Source organism: Antechinus flavipes, chromosome 2 (assembly GCF_016432865.1).
Source record: "Antechinus flavipes isolate AdamAnt ecotype Samford, QLD, Australia chromosome 2, AdamAnt_v2, whole genome shotgun sequence".
NCBI classification, from domain to species: domain Eukaryota; kingdom Metazoa; phylum Chordata; class Mammalia; order Dasyuromorphia; family Dasyuridae; genus Antechinus; species Antechinus flavipes.
The window spans coordinates 611,856,631-611,877,534 of record NC_067399.1 but is presented as its reverse complement, the minus strand read 5'-3'; the positions used below and the strand labels follow the sequence as shown (position 1 = coordinate 611,877,534).

The following is a 20,904-nucleotide window of genomic DNA, read 5'->3' as shown; positions in this document are numbered from 1 at the left end:
TTCCTTCCAGTCTAAGTCTATGATTCTATGACTCATTCTTTATGCCATCCATAGCTCAACTATAAAGTTCAAAATATGCCCACAGATAGCCTGTTTCCTAAAGATTATTAAATCCCCTTGAGACCCATTCTCTTGGAGAAGGTGTCCCTCTTAATTATCCCTGATCTAGAAAGAATGTCAGCTCCAAGAGCTTTTCAAATCATGCCATTCCCACTGCAGAAGGAGATAAGCACCCCTGACTGATCACCACACATAAGACTTAATCTAGCAAGATCCTTTACCACAACCTTCCACAGCCAAGTTCACCATCCCTACAGAAATGCCTCATTCTAGAGCAGTGACCAAAAAAATTACATTGGAGTCTTGGGTCTTTGTTTCAAGTAGATTACATAATTCAATTTGGGTACCTTTCTTAGACCTTACCCCAGACCTTTCACAAAAAGGCCCTCAAACCACGGGAAGGATGTGGAAGCCAACTTTCCAAATCCATGAGACATTTAACTCCATTTGTGAAATGGTGTCCAAAAAGAACAGAAATCTGAGGGCAAATCCTGAAGCTAAGGAAACAGAATACAGAGCCATCTGGGAAAAAAAATAAGATGGTCATCCATGAAACAGCCTGGTTCACTTCTGTAGATCTGGAAGGTAGACTTTCCCCTTGTGCAATATTTTCTGTTCCTAGTTGTTTAAGAGAAAGGCAGTAGGATACAATGAATTGGGAGCTACTCTAGGAAGCTGGGAAGAACTGAGTTTAAACTCTGCTTCTAAAACATAGTGCATAGGCAAGCTTCTCAGGACTCTGGGCAATTTTTTAATACTATAAGTTGGAGAGAATGGACCAGTCTGCTTTGGTAGAGAGAGAGTTTCCTCTCCTGGAACTTCCATAAAACAATACAATCACACCTAGCCTCCATCCCCTGTTCATTCAAGACTCCAAATGAATTTACATCTATTCTCTGAGACTGCTGTCAATTTCTATTAATATTTGAACACAGGGAGTCAAAATCCCCTCTTATATTCCTCTTTATAAGTCTCTGAGAAGTAATTTGACATTCTCTTGTAGAAAAAAAGATTTCAGTCTAGTGATTAAATTATTAATATTGTTTCCCAGTAAAAGTAGGTCCTGTAGCAGTAAAGAACTGGTGACATAACAGCCCTTCTTACTTTCCAGTGGTATTATTTGCACCTGATACTGAGCAGCTGTTCTTTTAATTTTGAAGAAACTGGGGAGGCAGAGGAGGATGCAGGAGGGAATTATCAATACTTTAAAAAATACTTTTCAATGGGAGAAACAGTATCACCACCATCATCATTACTCTCATCGTCAATAGTGAACATTTATTGAGCACCTACTACTTTCAGCTTAGCTCTAAGGTCAATGGAATGATTTTGAATGCCTTTGCTTGCTACAGGGAAATTTATCAAGAGAAAAGAAGGCATCAGTTCAGACTTCCTTGGACAGCTTTTTTAAGAGACCTGGGCCATCTAAATCATCCCCCCAAAGCCCTTCTAAATCCTAAGAAGGCAAGCAAAATTATTGTTAATTAAATGTGTAATCAATGTTTAATAGCTAACATACTCGTTTTGAGTCAAATTTATAATATAGCAAAGTTCTACTTTTTTTAGCTACTGTATTCATAGTACATTGGGGGCTCTGTATGGTCCACATGTACAATCCATTTTATGGGACTTGGCTCATACCTATTTAAATGATTTTGGATATTTGTAATTATTGACTATTTGCTTTTTATTACCTATCACTGGTCATGTCTATGATTTGCTTGATTTCAAGTCCTTTTTTGATGAAAAGATGACATCTACTTATTGTTCTTTTGAGAAATGTAATTTTCTTTATAATGTAATTTCTAGGAACAAACTGGGTTTTTTTTTTTTTTCCTTATGGCCCCAGAGTCTTCCTGGGATGTTTTGCTCTATCAGCATGACTGATAAATGACATATATCCATAGGTTTTACCATAATTAAACAGTTGACTAGAAAGGGCAAATCATAGTCCCTGTTACAAATCCAATCTTTTCTTAGTATCTTGGTTTTACTCCAATCCTAAAAAAAAAAAAAAAAAAAGATACATTTTACTCTAGCTCAGAAAATTGAATTTAAAGGAACTATATTAAATAGACTCTATAGGTTTTTGAAATTTCCTTCCATTAGGTTAGAAGTGGAATGGCTTTTAGAGATCACCCAATCTAACTTCCTCATTTTATAGATGGGAAAACTGAGGCCCAGCAAGGGAAGTAGCTTAAAAGTCAGACCACTGATCTAGGTCCCTGTTAGGTGAATCCCGAATCTACTGCTTGGGTAAAGGGAAAATTAATAAATATCCCCACACTCCCTCATACTACATGTTTGATATGAGGTTTATGGTTTGATAAAAGGAAAAATTTCCTAAAAATCAAAACTGTCCCACAGTAGAATTGTCTGCTTCAAGAAACAGAGTTTTTTCCCCCTCCACCTTGAAGATCTTGAGACATAGAATGGAAGACAGGAGAATTCTTTTTAAGATAAAGATTGAACTAGATGGCCACTGAGGACCCTCTGTGGATCTGAACTTCTCTGACTTTGTGAATTCTCAGTTTAGATGATTTCTTCAAACATATATTTCCTTCATCCATTGTCAAGCTGGATATCTCATCCCCTGATGATCCCAAACATATACTTCCCTTTTCAGGAAGGGAAAATGATATACAGGTCACACTTTTCTTTTGAGTGTAAATGAATGACATGTTTATATCCCACCCAACCAAAAGTAGATCAAGCTTTTGCACAGTTATATACCTCCATGCTTTTGTTTATGCTATTCCCTTAGCCTGAAATGCTTTATATTTATATTCTTAGCTTTATGAATCTTAACCTTTTAAAGATCAGTTCTTTAAGAGTATGTTGTAGTGCATAGAGTGTTAGATTTGGAGTCAAAAAGACCTAGATTTGAATTCTGCCTCAGTTACTGAGTGTATTACCTTGGAGAAATACCTTCATTGGTGTTTTGTAATTCTTTTGTAAAATAAAAAGATTGGACTCAATGACCTTTAAGATCCCATCCAACTCTCAAACTATCATCTTATGGTCTTATGCTTCTTAGTGTCTTCTAGGATGTCTACCTTGTGTACCTTATATATACTCTACCCTCAATAAAAGACATTTCTGTGATTTCTCCTAATTCTATAGTAGAAGGGAGATCACTTCGAAGGGTTTGAGTGATCACAGACAATGGATGCATCTCAGGTGAGAAACACTTCCAAGTGGTTATTTTATGACTACCTCAAACTCATCATGTCTAAAACTAACCTTTCTCTAAAAATAATTTCTCCTGACTTATTTCTATTTTGAGCCTCACTATTCTTCTAATCACCCAAGCTCAAAACTAAAAAATGATTTATGGTCCCTTTTATCCTTTTTGTGCCTCATAACTAATTAGCAAGCCCTATCAGTTTTGTCTTTGTAATATCTCTGACATCCATCACTACCTTTCTTCCCCTATTTTCCCCCAATCAAGCCTTATTTCTTGCCTGTATTTTGATAATCAGCTAGCTAGTTTTCCCATCTTCAAACTTTTCTCCCTCTCCAGTCTACTGTCATCACCTCCCCTAATAAGATTCTACAAATTTTTTAACGGGTCATCTCCTTTAGCTGCTTTCCCTAATCATTCCAATTGAAAGATTCTTCTTTTCTTCCCATCAGCAGCTCTTCATGTGGACATGATCACAACCTACCTTGTATTATTATATGTATAGTTATTTAAGTTTATCCACCTGCAGATTGGTTTAGGGCAGAAACCATAGCTTTGTTTACCACATTACACTTAATCCTTAATATTTAATAAAGTAGATATTTCAATGGTATTTATTGACCAAAGAATATTTTTAAACTTCCTTCTCAAAATCAGCCACTTTTCTGTAAAGTGGGCATAATAATACGCTACTGACCTCAAAGAGTTGTTGTGAAGAAAGAGCTATATAAAGCATTATAGAAATATGAGCAATGGCTCATATCTCAAATATGTCTTCATACATTTTATTGTTTTGTGTCTAGGTAGACCTATGAGTTTATCAGTTCATATATTACATGAGAGGCAGTATGATATAGTGGATAATGAGCCTAGAAGTCTGGAAAACCAGAAATCAAGTGTTGTCTCTAATACATGCTGTTTGGGTCTGGGAGGTATAACCTTTCAATACTTTATACAACTCTCTATAAATTGAACAGCAGGTACCTGTCTATACTAGTAAAGGGAGTTCCTTATATCCATAAATTCTCTGATCTGGTCTTAAAATACCTACATTAAGATGGAGATAAGCACACACACATTTATATCTACAAACAAATGATATGTTTTTACATATTGATATAAATCTACATATGAAAATTTGACATGTAGACATTGTATATCTTCATATATAAGTATACAATCATATGACACACATAGATATAAATTATATATGTTTAATTGATCACTCATTAAAAATACAGGGTAAGTGTGAATACATTTCTTTTGCCCATATCTCTATGGAATACAAATCATTTCTTGGCATTTATTCCTTCAATATTTTCATGACACCTACTGTGTGCAAGGATCCATGCTAGGCACTTTGGGAAATGCTCAGTCTTTAGTTATTTGCTGATTCCTTTGTTTCTTCTCTCTCAAGAGTTTAAACTCTCTGGGAGATACAGGCACAAAATCACAGAATCTCAGAGTGAGAGGGGCCCTAGAAGCTAAACAGACCCAGAATCCCCTTAACAATGATACAGCCTACAATCAGGAAGACTAGAGTTCTAACCAGCTACAAATACTCACTAGTTGTGTGACCTTGACCAGATTACTTCACTTCTGTTTGCCTCAGTTTCCTCATCTGTAAAACAGTGATAATAATAGTAGCTACCTTCCAGAGCTGTCATGAGGACCAAATGAGATTTGTAAAGCACTTTACAAATCATAAAGTGCTAGATAAATAGATAGATAGATAGAAAGAAATACTAGCAATTACCAGTTATTATTATTGTCCCTGCCTTTGCTTGAAGATTTCTGTCTAATGAGAGGATTCATTATCCTAGGCAACTCATTCTACTTAGACTAATTATCAAGAAATTTATTATTCCTGAGAAGCCAAAATATTCCTCTCTAAAGCTTCTATTCATTGCTCTTGTTCTCTACCAGTGGAGCCAAGCAGAGCAGCCTAATCCTTTTTCACAACAGCTAAAGCCAAAGTACACAGATAGAGGATTTTCAGCACTACAAGAGATATAAGATGATGGGAGCTCCATGTTTATAGCTGGTTAACCAGAGAAAATTGCACATTTTAAGAGCAGCACAAGCATCCTATAAATTGTAAATGTGTTAATAGAAGATAAAAAACCACAACTAAATTATTCTTTCTTAAGTTTCTTCATTCAAAAAATGTCCAGTTAAACAAAAAAATAATCACAGGCAGACTGCATAATGGTCCAAATATGACCCATCCTTTTTTCTCCAATCTGGCTTGTATGAGACCTAAATAGTAGACTATCATCTGTTATTTTTCAGTTACTATTTAAATATATATTATACATACATATATTTCTTTCAAAGTGATCTTATTTTAGAGATGCAGGCTGCCTATATGTTACATCCAAAGGAAATGCCATTTTTCTTGATAATAACTCGAATTGGTTTTTCTTCCACAGAAATGACTGGGAGCCCCCAGATAAGAAAGTGGACACTAGAAAATACCGTGCAGAACCTAAAAGTATTTATGAGTATCAGCCGGGCAAATCTTCAGTTCTGACAAATGAAAAGATGGTAATTAATCCACTTTATAGTTCCATTGTCTCCTTTTCCCTAATTTCTTGGATTTGACTGCATTATAAAGGAGATTTATATTTTTCTGCTTATGATAGAATTGTGTTATTCAGGAGAACAATGCTTACATTAAATATTTTTGCATATTTCACCTTCCTAGTGAATTATTGAAATAATAATTTTAAAATTATTTTTAAAGAATTTTATTTGGGGGGACGGAGGGAAACAGCATAGATTTATTGTTCTTCCTGTGCATGAGTTTACTAATTCTAATTTTTAAGAAAATGCTAATTTACTACTTGTCTTTGTCAGTGTCATTGTTTTTTAATCCTTAGTTAATTTGTTGGGTTTTCATTCTAGGCTCCTTGTTTTTAATCATGTATCTATTTCACAGAAAGTTACTAGTGAGTTAGAAATTCAGTATTTAAAATGATGATATGAGTAAGAAAATACTCTGAGGATGAACTTTAAATGCCTCTTCTCTATGAAGCTATTCTTGTTTTGATACCTATGAGTGGCGTAGGGGGAAGAGGAAAGGGCATAAATCCAGTGTTTTTCAGGCATTATGACTTCTTTATATAATTTCATATCTATAAGTAAAAATGGCATACACAATGCCATTTTTAAAAAAAACAACAAACTCCATTCATTGGGTCTGTGAAATACTGAAGAATTTTGCAAATGGCAAACAGGCTTGATAAAGAACCTCCCCTGCCCCACCCGTTGGTAATTAAACATTAGAAACAATTGATTTGTATACTGAATTGTGTAGATAAAAGAATTCAAAAGCCAGCCAAACATTTCTATCCCCACCAAACACAGCAGTTGGTTTTTACTGCTGGAATTCCATTGTGAAATTCATGCTGGGAATATGTTTTTAGGGAAACTAACCAGACCAGGTATAACACAAACAGACAATAAAAATAGACTTCTCATCATACATGTTTTCTTGAAATTTTTTCAGTTCATATGTTTTCAAGTAATATATGATTTATCTTTTCCTAGAATCATCATGTGAGAGACATAAAAAAAAATAAAATGAATTGCTTTGATTTCAGAAAATAGCCAATAATTCACCAAAATGATCATAACTTCTAATACTGAGCTTTTAATATATAAAATGGTTATTTTAAGCAGAAAGTTCCAGAAGAACAGTTTACATTGCCACTATTCCTTTCTGTAGTTGGAAGTTTTATATCAATTATATTGCTTCTTCCAATGGGACCAGTATGCTTTGGTGCATATGTTGCTTAAAAAATAAATAATGCAATCCAATGATGGTATACTTTAATGCTATTCTTGGCCCTCACCAAAATATATTAGCAGAGTTAAATAATTTTAAAGTGGTAATTATTTGTTCCCAGTTTGTCCTATCTCTTTTCTTGATGATTGACTCATTTTTTTGATTTTTCCTTCCAGTTGATAGTAATTTATGGAATTTCTTTCAAAATGGAGGAAACAGGGAGGGTTCCTTAGATGTTATTTTCTCAGTGTTCCACAAATGACAATATTTCTGCATAAGCTCTATAGAAGTTCCTTTACCTTGCTTTCTAAGGGATTTATCAGTGGTATTATAGGAAACACCAAGAATCAATCAACATTGTCTTTACCTCTTATACACGATTGCTGTAGGGTTGCTATTGTACTCCATATGGATCTTTTTGGGAAAGCAGGAGTTCCTTTAATCTCTAGCTGCACCCAATGATAAGGAGAATAGACTAGAAAAAAAGGTCTTCAAGAAAAATGAGGATTCAGTGACTATTCCCTAAAAGCTAGCAATTCATTTCAATAATTCAATCACAAGCATTTATTAAGTACTTACTATGAGCCAGGCACTGTGCTATATACTGCCAATACAAAGAAAGGCCAAAAAACACTCCCTGCTCCCAAAGAGCTCACAAGCTAATGAGAAAGACAGCACTATATGCTGGATAAATTGGGGGTGGTCCCAAAGGGGAGATACTAAGGGAGGAATGGATAAGGCTTCTTGTAGAAGATGGTTCCTTGGCTGAGACTCAAAGAAAAAGCAACATTCCAAGTTGAGCACTGCTTTTTAAGAGAAGACCCTTGGAAAGAATGGAATATCATGATTTGAAAAGAGAAATTTTATTGCAAGTTTTAGTCTTTGGATGGCTATTACTATGCCACCTTTTGTGACATGTTAACCATTCCTATATTTTTGTAGTATTTGATCCTGCTTGGTTTTTTTATTTTGTTTTATTTTGTTTTGGGCAGTTCCAAATGCAACATGAATAGAGAAGGTAGGGTGTAATTTGCCCAAGTGCTATGTTCATCATCAGAGTTTGCCATTCATTGGTGATCCTTCTACCTTAAAAAAAAAAAATGGACTGACACATTGTTTTATATATATATATATATATATACACACACACATATACACATATGAATGTTATAAGAGAGAAGTTTAGAGGTCAGCTTTTCCTTGATATTCTAAGTCATTATTCCTACTAAGAATGCCATTTCAAATTATGTCTGGGTAGGTTTCTGTAAGCCATCTGTCAGAAGGGAAGACAGAAAAATGTCATGGCACTGAAGAATATTCCTAAGTCTGATTACTCTTCCCATAAGTAGATACACACCGAAACAATCCTAGATTGATGAGATTTATGGCCATCTTAGAATGCTTTCATAGAAAATCTTCTAACCTCCTATGGTGAACTTCTCTCAAGTATGGCAATCTTCACTGTCAGGAAGTTCTCCCCCATATCTGACCCAACTCCTAAAGCTTTTACCCTTCTCTTCCAACCTTCGGAAATTGGCTATAGTTAGTTATCATCTTCTTTGTCATAATCCTACATGTATTTGGTATGTGGCAATCCCTCCTCCCAAACCCCCCGAAAAAGTCCTTTACTGAAACTCATTCCTGTGTGCTATTTTTTTCCTTCTCTAATATATGGAAATTATTTCTAATGTTTTTCCTTTCCTCTCCTATACTTGTCATCCCCCCTACCATAGCTTAGTACCATCTTGAAACTGAATGAAACATGTTCCCCATTCCATCATCCAGTTTCATTATTAAAATGATAAATTCCAGCTCGTGCATAAGCACCTGTGCACAGCAGACAGGTTTGGACTTCATCTCAGAGGAGATCTGGACTGTTTGTACAAAGGAGTAGTTACACTTTAGGGACTGTGCCAAGGTGTAAAAGGGATGAGTGTGAATAACATAGAAAACCCTGCTTTGGACTGGGAGATCTAACCCCAGAGGTAAGCTGGGCAAGCCAGCAGGAGTTTGGGGCCATTTTGGAACATTTATCTTATATGTAATTTGATCAAAAACTAAACTACAAATCATAAAATGAAATGCAGATGTTACTGCCATATGGAGAGTTTTAGTTAACATTTAGTATCAGGATTTGCTGAAATTTTGTTCCTGCTGTGAGAGAATAGACAGGCGAACTTAGCCCTGTATTGATTGACAAACTGAGCACAGCCTTAATTATTCCTGGCAAGAGAAACCTTAGCAAAAAGGAATTCTTGGGTTAGTTTTGTTAAGATGGTGGGGACCAATACTTACTATCATTGTCCTGAAAGAGTTAATGTAGCTTCCAGAAATACCTTATTTGCTCCCAGGGAATGGTTTATAAATAACATTTTGATATGAATAAACTACATAATAGTACATCACAAAACTCTATTCCACAACGAACCAGATTTTCCCAGGATCTAAGCTACTCCCTTCTGAACACCTATTTCTCCTAAATATTAGGCAAGTATTATTTAAATTTTAACTTTTTTTGCCTTATTTACTCAAAAGAAATACTTAGATTAGGCTATTTCAAATATCTTCTTCTTTGGGACTTGAGAGTCAGGGCCTTAGTGAAATGATAGAAAATTGTCTCTGGCTTAAAAGGGATCAAAACTGAGGTATTTGATTAAGAGGACAAAACTTGGTCATTAATGCCCATTACCACTGGCTTTTAAACTGGATGTATTCTATCTCTACATTGGTTAAAGATTAGCTTGAATCCAGATAGCTGCCATTCAAGGAAATAGAGTACATAGAAATCAGAATCTACAGACTGAAAGAATAATGGTAAAAATCTTGTAAGAGATGTAGGTGATATATGTCATATGTGAAAAGGAGCTAGCCAGAACCATAAAGAGCTTTCAAAAGGTGCTAAATAAACCCATTGGTGTTTGCTAACCATTGTAAAAAAGCTATTAACGAAACTAAAATTAAGAGATGTCACCTCATAACAAAATATAACAAAAGGAATAATGAAAAACTTGGGATAGAAACAGAGCCATTTCAAAGGGTGAGGGAACTCATGTGCAGAGAACCCCAAAGAAACAGAATTTCTATTGAAATGTTTTACATTTTGGTAGATTATTTTCTTTGTAATTCATATTTTATCAAAAATTCTCATTTCTTTTCTGATTTTGAAATGTCTGTGACTTTTTTTTATGTGAATACAAAAGTATATATAGTATGTGATACTATATCTTGAGGCCAAAGCTTTTCTCATGGTAATGCATCTTCATTTTGTTGGTAGAAAACAGGAAAAGATGACTAGAGTTGCAGAAATTTACTCCATAGATAATTTTTCAGGAACATCTTTGTTCCTCAGAATAAGGGATTTGAATTTTACACAGATATAAATTATGAAACCATACAGAGGAAAATCGTCCTCCAATGAGAATTCTATAGGATAAAAAAAAAAATCTAACCCAGACTATTTTAATATTACCCAGAAGTGACTCTTCTTTCTATTGCATTGTTATCTGTCCTGTCCAGCTTTTCTTTAACTTTAATTTTTTAAAAATTAATTCTTTAGTCCTTGTTAGAACACAAAGGATATTGTCTGCTTCATCCCTAAACACCTGTTTTGAAATGGGTTCTTTCTACTCGTGTTCTCTGTTCCTACTTGGAAGATCATCTTTCACTTTACTGTTTATAGGACGTGGTTTCTTGCATATTCATGTGCCATTAAAGATGCAGTATGAAAAGGTGGGCTTGTATACAGTGTTACCTGTATATTTATTTCTTGTCAAATGAACAAGTTTTGCAGTCATCTCCCAGAAATTGACCAAATATAAAAAAAAAGTATTTCATAACTGTAGCTTGGTTCTTTACAAAAACAGTTTGGTTTTTTTTTTTAATTTTAAAAAGCAAAAATAAAAAATTATCAAAATAACAAATATGTAACAATAAAAATTAATCAGTTCTGGGTGAGACGGAGCCTTGTCCAGTGATATTAATACAGGACTACCTATCTATCTTGTGCTTTTGCTTTGTGACTGTGAATTGAGTCATTTTCCTTGACTAGCCTTACCTCCCTACTTTTGTGTAAACTTTACACCTTCCTTTACATCTTCTAACATCCTCTCCTCCACTCCTCATTTCTAGTACATTTCAACAATAATAGAAAAATGCTAGAGTTGGATATGATAGACATATATCAACGTGGAAAGTACTGCATCTCTAATGGTCCTTTTTCCTATGTAATCTTTGCATAATGGTATCCTTCTCTTTCTTCCATTCGCCTATCACCAACTCCTGTAGACTCGGGATATAAGCCCAGAAGAGATAGATTTAAAGAATGAACCTTGGTATAAATTCTTTTCGGAATTGGAGTTTGGGAGACCGGTAAGTTTAAGAGCTTCCGTGGACCTAGCCTCCTTTTAAAATGATGCTGTAGGTGCTCATTTGCCCAGAAGTCTCAGATCTACTGTCAAAGAACACAGTAAGGATAGAGCAGCAGCATCTGACATCCAGGGAGAAATCAATTTATCATTACTGATATATGTTAGGTATTTAATGACAATAAACATCGGATGGACCTTTCTCCTATCTACCTAGGATCTCCTAGGAAGGAATTCTCAAGTCACTGACCACAAGAATGGTCCACAATATGACCACAAGCACAATTTTAGATACTTCTTTCCCAATCCATTTGGTTAACCATATCCCAGTATCCCTTGCATTTTTAAGATAGTCAGCAAAACACATCATATCTGGTGAAAAGAATGATACAGTTGCTGCTTTATTTTTCTTTAAAGATTATTTGGGGTTGGGTTGTTTGTTTGGGTTTTTTTTTTTTTTTTTGGTTGTTTTAGTCACATGAAATAATATTAGAGCAGATTGAATGAAGTACTTCATAAACAGAAAGTTTAATGGAACTCATGTAGGCTTTGTCCAAGAAGGTAACATAGTTATAGGCAAATTTAATGAGATAGTGCCCATAAATCAGAGAATGAGATTGGTAATTAGGAATTTCCACACATCTATTTTCAGTCTGTTTAAAAAAAAAAAAAAAGGCTTTTTATTTGTTGCACAGAAGGAATATTAAAAAGATGTTTCCTTCCTCTTGGTTTGCATAAATCAGAAGCTGAGAATCAACCTTAAAATATGTGTTCCCTCTCTCTTTATTCTTGATGGCTAAAAATTAACTTTAAAATATAAGTCAGTATTTCAGCTACAAAAGAGAATTTGTGAGGTAGGAAATTTAGTCTGAAAAAAATCAAGGGCTTTATCTAGGGGCATACTGGTAAATGTTTAACAACTAACCTTGGAGGTAGAGGAGAAGGAATGTCCACAGAGCATACTTTTACATTTAATTTGCATTATTAATATTTTCCCCATAAGCCTAGACAATCAACAAAACAAATCAAGCCCTGATATATAATATTTGCTGCATTTCAAGATATGATACCCATCTTGAAAATTTGGATCTGGATTCAGCACACCTCTTGCATTAATGAACATCTATATGAGAATTTAATAGTTTATCATTTCAGTTGTGATTTGGGGTAGAATTTTTATTATAATCAAGAGTTGATATTTTTTTTAAATGTTAAATCTTATGACCTTTGTCATTCACTAAGATTTTAAAAACTCATTTGAGTTGACAAGGTTTGGCTATTCAGACTTCTACAATTACCAGCACCAGTTTGTGAAAATCTTATAAGCATCCACTCCTCCAAATACCGCCTCCAAATAGACCAAATTATATTGGAGTGACATCTCCCTCTGGTGGCCAACCTGGAGAACTATATGTCTCAAATCCCCTACCATCTCCTATCTTCACCCTCTACAGGCTTGTACATATATTATACTCTCCTCTCTGCCCTTGTCTTTCAACCTAACAACTCAATTAATTGTATCTTGAACAATTTCTTTTTTACTTATATTTTCTCTTTATATTCTTCCCTTTTCCTTTTGAATCTTGTCTACTTGCTATAAGAATAACTCTTTACCTTATATATTCTTTTCCAGTCTATTTTCAAGACAAAAAACAAAAACAAAACTCTCTTATAAAGCTAATAAATATAAGAATAATGCTGATAATATACCTTTAATAAGGAAAAGGAATGTCTTGATATTTTAATTTAATTACATGTGATTAAGAATGAGGGCTATTAACCTTGAAAGTACTGAGAAATCAAAATCTTTGCAAAAATTTCTCATAGCCCTTCTTTCATTATGTAAAGTCATTTTCTTCATGCAATTCTAGATAAACTATTTCTTATTCAATTTTTTAACTTTATATTTTGATTAGTAGCATTAGGAATTTTTTCTACTATTTTAAGAATAAATAGATAGTAGCATTTTAGCCATATTTAGAATTAAATAGGATTCTGCAAGCTAACCAGAAAACTGAAATACCAGTTTTGCCATTATTTCTTTTTGAAATTAGAGTCTAAATTCCAAAAGATATAAAAAATAAATTTTTAGAATAGAACTTACAAGAAGCCAGGTAGTACAGTGAATAGAGCTCTGGACTTGGATTCAAGAATATCCAACTTCAAATCCTGCCTGAGACACTTGTGTTGAGCCTGAGTAAATTATATAATCTCTCTTAACTTCATTTTTCTCATCTGTAAAATAGGGATAATAGTACCAACCTTACAAGTTTATGGTGGGAATTAAGGAAATGATATTTTTAAAGTACTTTGTAAACCTTTAAAAAAAAAAAGTTTATTATAAAAATAGTTAACATTTATGTAAGGCAGCTAAGTGGTACAGAGAATATAGCACTGTGCCTGAAATAGGTAGATTCATCTTCTTGAGTTTACATGCAACCTCAAGCATTTACTAGCTGTATGAGTTTGGGCAAGACACTTAACCCTGTTTGACCTTATCTATAAAATGACCTGGATAAAGAAATGGCAAACCTCTCCAGTGTCTTTGCCAAGAAAACCCTAAACAGAATCACAAAGAGTCAGACACAACTGATAAAAACAAAAGTTTTTATTGATATCTTTTGTTTTTTGTATCATCATAATTTTCCTTAGTATCCAGTATCATTCCTTCTTCCCCTCCCAAAAAAAAATTAATAACAAATAGCACTTTTTAAAAACAAAAAAGATCAATATGCTGAAAAAGTCTGAAAATCCAACTCATTTTTTTTATTTTTAGTATGTGGTTATTCTTACCATTTTCATTGTTATAATAATTTTGCATATTGTTTTCTTGGCTGTGTTCATCTCATTCTGCATCAGTTCCTATAGACCTTTCCATGCTTCTTTGTATTCTGTTAAATCCACGTATCATACTTTGTTTAACAGTTTCCCATCAGAGAATATCTACTTTGTTTCTATTCTTGGCTATCACAAAAAATGCTTCTATAAATATTTTGGGGTGGTATCATATGTGTAGACACATGCCCTTTAAGGTTTGCAAAGTACTTTATAAATATTATCTCATTTTTATTCTCATAATTATTCTAGGATCATTTTATCAAAGGTAGCTATCATTTATTGTTATTTTAGAATATATTTTTAAATTGGAGTTTTTCTGTCTTTCCATCCCTAATCTTTTTTAGAAGTCTAAGAAATGCTCTCCAGAAATACCACTATTTTCCCCCATGCTATAAGCAGTCCTGATACAAAATATTAATTTTTTTCCCATCTATAGTACCTATAAAAATAGAAGTGACTTTTAGGGAAAGTGACCTTTAGGATCCATGTGGATCCATACCCTAATAAGAATCAGGGAAACATTTTTAAGAGTTTTGGTGGAACTCATTCCTTATACCTTTTACACCTGCCACTAAATTTCTGCCACATCTTTGGGCATGTCACTGAACCTTTGTTTTAGCAAAAGTAAAATGGAAGGGTTGAACTAGGTGATCTCTAAGCATCTTCTATTTCTAATTTTCCATGAAATCCTAATATTTCTGTAATCAAGAAATATCTCCCTCAAGAAAAATTATTTCAATTAATTGCTCATATTGTTAGCATTTGAGTTTCATTTATTTGGTTGCATGGTTTTGGGCTGAGCCTGTGTTTTTGTTTGAGATGAGATTTGAGAGAGATTCCCAGTTTACAAATTCCCTCTTTAGATGCAGATGAACAATTTTGTCATTTACAATAATAGAGATCTACCTGGGCCGTTGAGAGGTTGTAATTTGGCAAAGGTCAGAACAAGACTTGAACCTAGATTTTCCTGCTATTATTGACTATCAAAAATTATGGACAGATTAATCTGAAAAACAGATAATAATTGTGCAAGATAAGGAGCAGCATATACCTCCTACATTATTGAACAAAGGAGAACAATACATACTTAGGATTGTAGATTTAGAGGTAGAAGAAACCTTAGGAGGCATCAAGTCCAACCCAATTTTAGAGATAAAGAAACTAAGGCACCAGGTGATTCACCCAGGATTTAAAAGTCGGTCTTCCTGATTTCAAGTCCACTATATCATGTTGCCACATGATAAGTCTTGAGGCAGAAAAATGAAACATCCAAATGTTCTTGATGAGGTTTCTTATACAGTTATCCCTTCCACCTAATGACTTTTCCCCATCACCATTTCAACACATAAGGGGTTGGCTTAGGGGGGAAAATGGGCCCCAACACACTAGAAACCTTCCTTTTGACTTTTCTTTTTTAAAGAAAAACAAATTCTATGACAAAGAGTACAACCTTTTGTCTATTGAGCGATTATCTCTTGTTCTTATTGCATGACTGGCCCAGATCTTTCACCCAATCATACATTTGTTAGGAAGTAAAGAGGAAAAGTAACAATAAATAAGACAAGACACATAATCAGGTTTATATAACTATACTGATTTTTTTTCTATTAAAAAGAGACCCAATTTTAAGACAAACTCTAGTGTCAATGAAGCTAGAGGAGATGCAGACTTTAAGGCAGTGAGAGTAGATCAATCCACAGGAAAGTGATGGGTTTAAAGTTTGCCTATAAGTGCTAATCACTTCCTGCCTAGAATTATTTTTTTAGTTGGAGAGTCAGAACCCTAACAAATGGCCAATCCTGGAAGTATGGCTCTTTAATATATGTTTTTATTAAAGGAGAAAAAAATACCCAAAAAATTGAAACCATAATTCCAAAACCTTTTTTACTCCTTTCTTAGAGAATAGTTAGTTGGATCAAGGAAGGAAAAGATTGGAGAGGGAATGGATAGACATTCAGGAGAGATCATGGAGTTGGAAAAGAAGTGTGCAAAAAAAGAAAAAAGAAAAAAAAGCAGCCACCAGAAATGAGAGTTTCCAGCCAGAAGAGCAGTGCTGGTGGTCATTGGTATCTAAGAGTCACAGGCTATCCCCCTCATGGCCAAGGTTCAAAGCAATCTTTGGGGAAAGCAGGGGAATTCAGGTAATATTTCTCTAACATTGTAACAGAAAATCAAGTAGAAAATAGGACCAGGACTTTAGGTCATAGAAAAACAAAAAACAACTTTCGCTTTTGTTAAAATGAATCTGCAAGTGTGTTGAGGAAATGTTCCATGCTCCTAATAATCCTGCAATAAGTTATTTAGCATAAATTGTAAAAGAATTAAAAAAAAAACCTTAGCAGCAAGAAATATATGCAGCATACTTAGCATTATACACTTTAAGACATATTAAATTTCACTGCCAAGAAAGTTCCTATTACCTTATATCTCTAGCCTTTATTCATTAATGAAGTATATAATTACTATGGAAAGAAATGACTAAAAAAAAAAAATTGGAGGCTTTGTCGATGCCTTCTTGTTTGAAAGGAAAACCAATAATCAAAAAGTCTCCTTTGATTTTTTATTTTATTTTAAATTTTAAATTTAAAAACCAGTAGTATTTACTCCTGGGGATTACAAAATAAAACAGACTTCCTTGTAAATTCTATTTCCAAATTTTAACTTAACACAGCCCTCTCCTTAGTCTTTCCTCTTTGATAGCAGTACAATAACAGACTGCCCCATTTTTGGTTTTTTTTTTTTTTAATCTTCCCCTTTTCTGTGTTGATATGATTCCCTTCCTGTGAACTTTTCCGTTTTAAACCAGTCTCCACGTTTTTTGTGTTGTCTTTATTCTCATTTCTTCATTTCCTCCTCTGCTTCCCATCAGCCTCCAAAAAAGATATGGGATTATACTCCTGGAGACTGCTCTATCCTTCCTAGAGAGGATAGAAAGGTAATTCTGTGCTATCTACCTATGTTGTTGTACTAACGTGTGTGTTTAGCATTCATTGGTTAGTGGGAGTGTGTGGTGGTTTAATGTTTGCTTTCATTTTTCTTTTCTGTCTTTTTTAAAAAATTCATTTGCTTGGTGATCAATCAAGTTGCCATTCAATAATGTGTCTATGAAGTGCACTAACCTGTAGAGAGATTTTTAGCAGTTGCTTCTTCTTTTAATATATAGTAATTAGTCCTTTTGACACTACTCTGAAACAAAATAAAATAGCTGTTTCTTAAAAGGTAGGTTTCATGGACATGAGCAGTTGTATTTTCCAATAAAACCGATGCATTTTGAAAAACTGGATATTGGGATTTAAATCATTCCCTCCAAATGCAGCATCCTCTGTTGTCATACACTCTATGGCCAATTCCTTGAGCACTTTTGTATTGTCATCCCTACATTTCTGCTTTCTCCATCCTCCAAAGAATAATTTCATTCTTCAGGCTTAGCTTTCCATTCTTTCTTCCCCTGTGTTAAACTAAAGCTAACTTTTCCATTCTTTTTTTCTTCTCTAACCTGACTTATCTAGAAAGAGATCATAGTTGCTATCAGACAGAGTTAGAGGTTCATTTAGGAAAGAATGGAAAAGCTTACTAAAGCCACCAGCAAAAGATTATAGAAGGCATCTCCTGACCTTTCCATTCTGTCAGCTCTTTTTCAAACTGCTCTTTTCATTGTAGAATGGCTTTTTAATGTAGTTTGAGTGAATCTTTCTGCTCTTTGCAGAGATTGCATGGCTTTCTGGCATCCTTTTAGATTTTCTTTTAAAATTATCAGACAAGGAACAGAGAGTAGGCTTAAACTTTTTTTTCATTTTTTTGTCCTTCTCTGCCTCTTAGTTGCTCATCCTAAAGCTTCTAGATATGTTGCTCCCTTTCTATGAGCCTCTTTCTCATGTCTGATTTTCATGTGTAAACTATATATGAACTTTCAAAATTCCATTATTGGGCAAAATTCCTCTTGCAGTTTTGAGTGTCCCCTTACTCAGTCCTTAATTCTATGTTAAATCAAAAATCTTTATTGAGTGCCTACCAATGTGCAAAGCAATATGGAAATTGTGATCAGTGCATTTATCTCTTTTTTTAAAAAAAAAGGTCTTTATACAGGAGCTGGCCCATCTTCTGCCAGCCTGTGGTATACTCATCTCAGAATATTCAGCATCTTTAAAAATTTTTTTATTTAATTTCTAATTTATGATATGAAATAAACATTTCTATAACATAGTATAATTTTTTTTAAATGAATAATGGGCAAAGAAAAAAACAAAAGATGCCATCCAGCGAATATAGGCCAAGTCCAACTTTTCAATACCCTATATGTACCATCGTCATGGGAGTTTTTGTGAAAATCTGGTTGCTTTTATTTTAGCTAAAATTTCTGTAGTAAAGGGAGGGGAAAAGCTATAAGAATAAAATTAGCATAGAAGTTTGGATCAAAGCTACAGACTCCAAGTAAAATTAACCTGCCTTTGTGTAGCCACCATTGTCCAAAAGGAGAAAAAAAAAACTCTTACTTCATAATGATTAAAGCTTTTCCCTTCATCTTGTCATACAATCTTGATCCTACCAGTTTAGAACTGAATTAGGGAAAACCAGATCCACTTTAAAAATATATGTAAAGACCTTAAGTAGGAGGAAGAAGGAGGGAGTTGATAAGACCATTGGTCTTTAACATTCACAGATTGTTTTCCAGGCTAAGATCAACTGTTCTGGGGTAGTGAGACTTTTGATTTGAGCAAAATGAAGCCAAATCATTTTGGAATTTTAAAATACTTTTTACTTTAGGGAATAAGATAAGCTTGGGGAGGGGGCAGCATCCTTAAGGTAGCTCATGAATTCTCTAAGTGCTATATGAAACAGCTAATTGAAAGGTAGAATTTAAAATTCAATAATTCATAGGATTCCCACTGGAAGTTTCTTTTAAGCCTTTTATTAGAAACTGAGAACAAAGGTATAACGAAATAGGTGATTTTTAAAAACTATCCCATGACTTACTAGCAAACCATAGCAGATATTACATACAAAATGGTATCTTTGCAAAGGAGGAATACTAATTGAGATTAGGAAGATGGCAGGTCAGGTACAAAAGAGGGATCAGGATTTGCCACACTAATTAGATTCTACCCAAAGCAGGAGAAACATGGTATTGGCCAGTTTCTTGGGGGGGGGGGTGCTTTAGGGACATTTAGCCACCAGTGGCCAACCATCAAGCACCTTGATATTCTGGGTTAGACCTCAAGGGAGTAATCAATTGTCAAAATCCAGCCCAAGGTTAAGGAATCAGAAGTCTGGGAGTCAAGGTCAAAAAATTATCAAGTAACAAGGTCAGTAACTGACAATTCAGTATTCAGAGAATCAGAAGAGGTGAACAAGGTGCTAACCATCTAGACAAGAGGAGGAAGATGTGCCCTATGACCTCTTATACTTCTGCTCAGGAAGGAGCTGAGGTCTAGATGTGGACAACATAGAACCCATGGGTTTTAGCAAGTAAATGATAAAACTGGCTTATGAGAGGGAATTGTTTGTAGCTGCAGGTGAGTCTAATTAGAGGAAAAGGTTAATGAGCTGGCACTGTAGGAGAGTCCTGATTGATGTGTTCTTCCTTCTCCTTAAAAATTTGAGAAGCTCCTTTAGCAAAAGGTTATTTTAGATACTTAAAAGAAAAGAAGGTAACTCTAGAATCAATATGATGATTGTTATTAGCCAATCAGCAAGTAGTTTTTTAGTGTTTTCTATAAGCTCCTTAAGGTCAAAGACTAGATTAACTTTTCTGTCCCCTCTCAGGTCACATAGTTGTTACTCAGTTGTTTCAATCATGTCCAACCCTTCATAGCTCTATTTGATGTTTTCTTGGCAAAGATATTTGAATGGTTTTGCCATTTCCTTCTTCAGTTCATTCTACATATAAGAAAACTGAAACAAACGAGTTAAGTGACTTGTTCAGGACCACACAGCTGGGAAATTTTTGAGATCAGATTTGACCTCAAAACATGAACTTTCCTGACTCCAGGACCAGCAGTCTATCCACTGTCACGTAGCTGCTCCTGGCACACAGTTAATGCTCAATAAATACTTGTTAACTATCTAACTCCAAGGCTTTAAAGTTAGGTATTTTGGGAAATACCAAGTAGAAGAAGGCTTGGATTTGATATAAAAGCTTCTTTGAACCTTAGATTTAGAGATGGAAGAAACTTCAGAGGTAACCACTCCAATTCCCTCATTGTGTAGTTGAAGAACTCAGAATGAGGAAGTAGCTTGCCCCAAATCACCTAGGGAGAACAGTAACTGGAGCCCACATCCTCTGTAGACTCATCATATATTCTTTCCACTGCCCCAGACACCTCTAGAGTTACATGACCTGGATTTAATGACCAGCTCTGCTATTTCCTGGCTCTGGATTTAGAATAAAAAGCTTTAACCTTTTGGAACCTTGGTTTTCTTGTATCTAAATAATTAATTTCTAAAGTCCTGCCTCCCTCTAAATCTTGGAATTCTATAAATAATGAGGTGAGTTCTGAAGAAACCTACAGTTCATTAGAATTGTAGATAAAGACAGATGGAAAAGTAACAGGGCAGCCTTTAGTCCATGTTGAATGAGGCATTCAGGGCTTAGAGTTCCTGAGAGAGGAGTACCACTCTGATGTAGAATAGTCAGGGTGAGCTTCATGAAGGAAGTAACACTTGAGATG

The 20,904-nt window shown here is 34.5% G+C and overlaps 1 protein-coding gene across 50 annotated transcripts in view; it reads left to right on the top strand.

The window, feature by feature from the left end:
• SORBS1 (sorbin and SH3 domain containing 1) overlaps positions 1-20,904 on the top strand; it is a 350,893-nt gene that overhangs the window by 282,903 nt on the left and 47,086 nt on the right. For 24 of the 50 annotated variants that reach the window (XM_051981698.1, XM_051981697.1, XM_051981726.1 and 21 more), the window contains 4 exons: positions 3,184-3,240; positions 5,677-5,791; positions 11,319-11,402; positions 17,106-17,171. In XM_051981698.1, coding sequence (XP_051837658.1) covers positions 3,184-3,240; positions 5,677-5,791; positions 11,319-11,402; positions 17,106-17,171 — 322 coding nt within the window. The remainder of the gene's footprint in view (positions 1-3,183; positions 3,241-5,676; positions 5,792-11,318; positions 11,403-17,105; positions 17,172-20,904) is intronic. The other 26 variants (XM_051981725.1, XM_051981746.1, XM_051981744.1 and 23 more) reach the window with 5 other exon arrangements.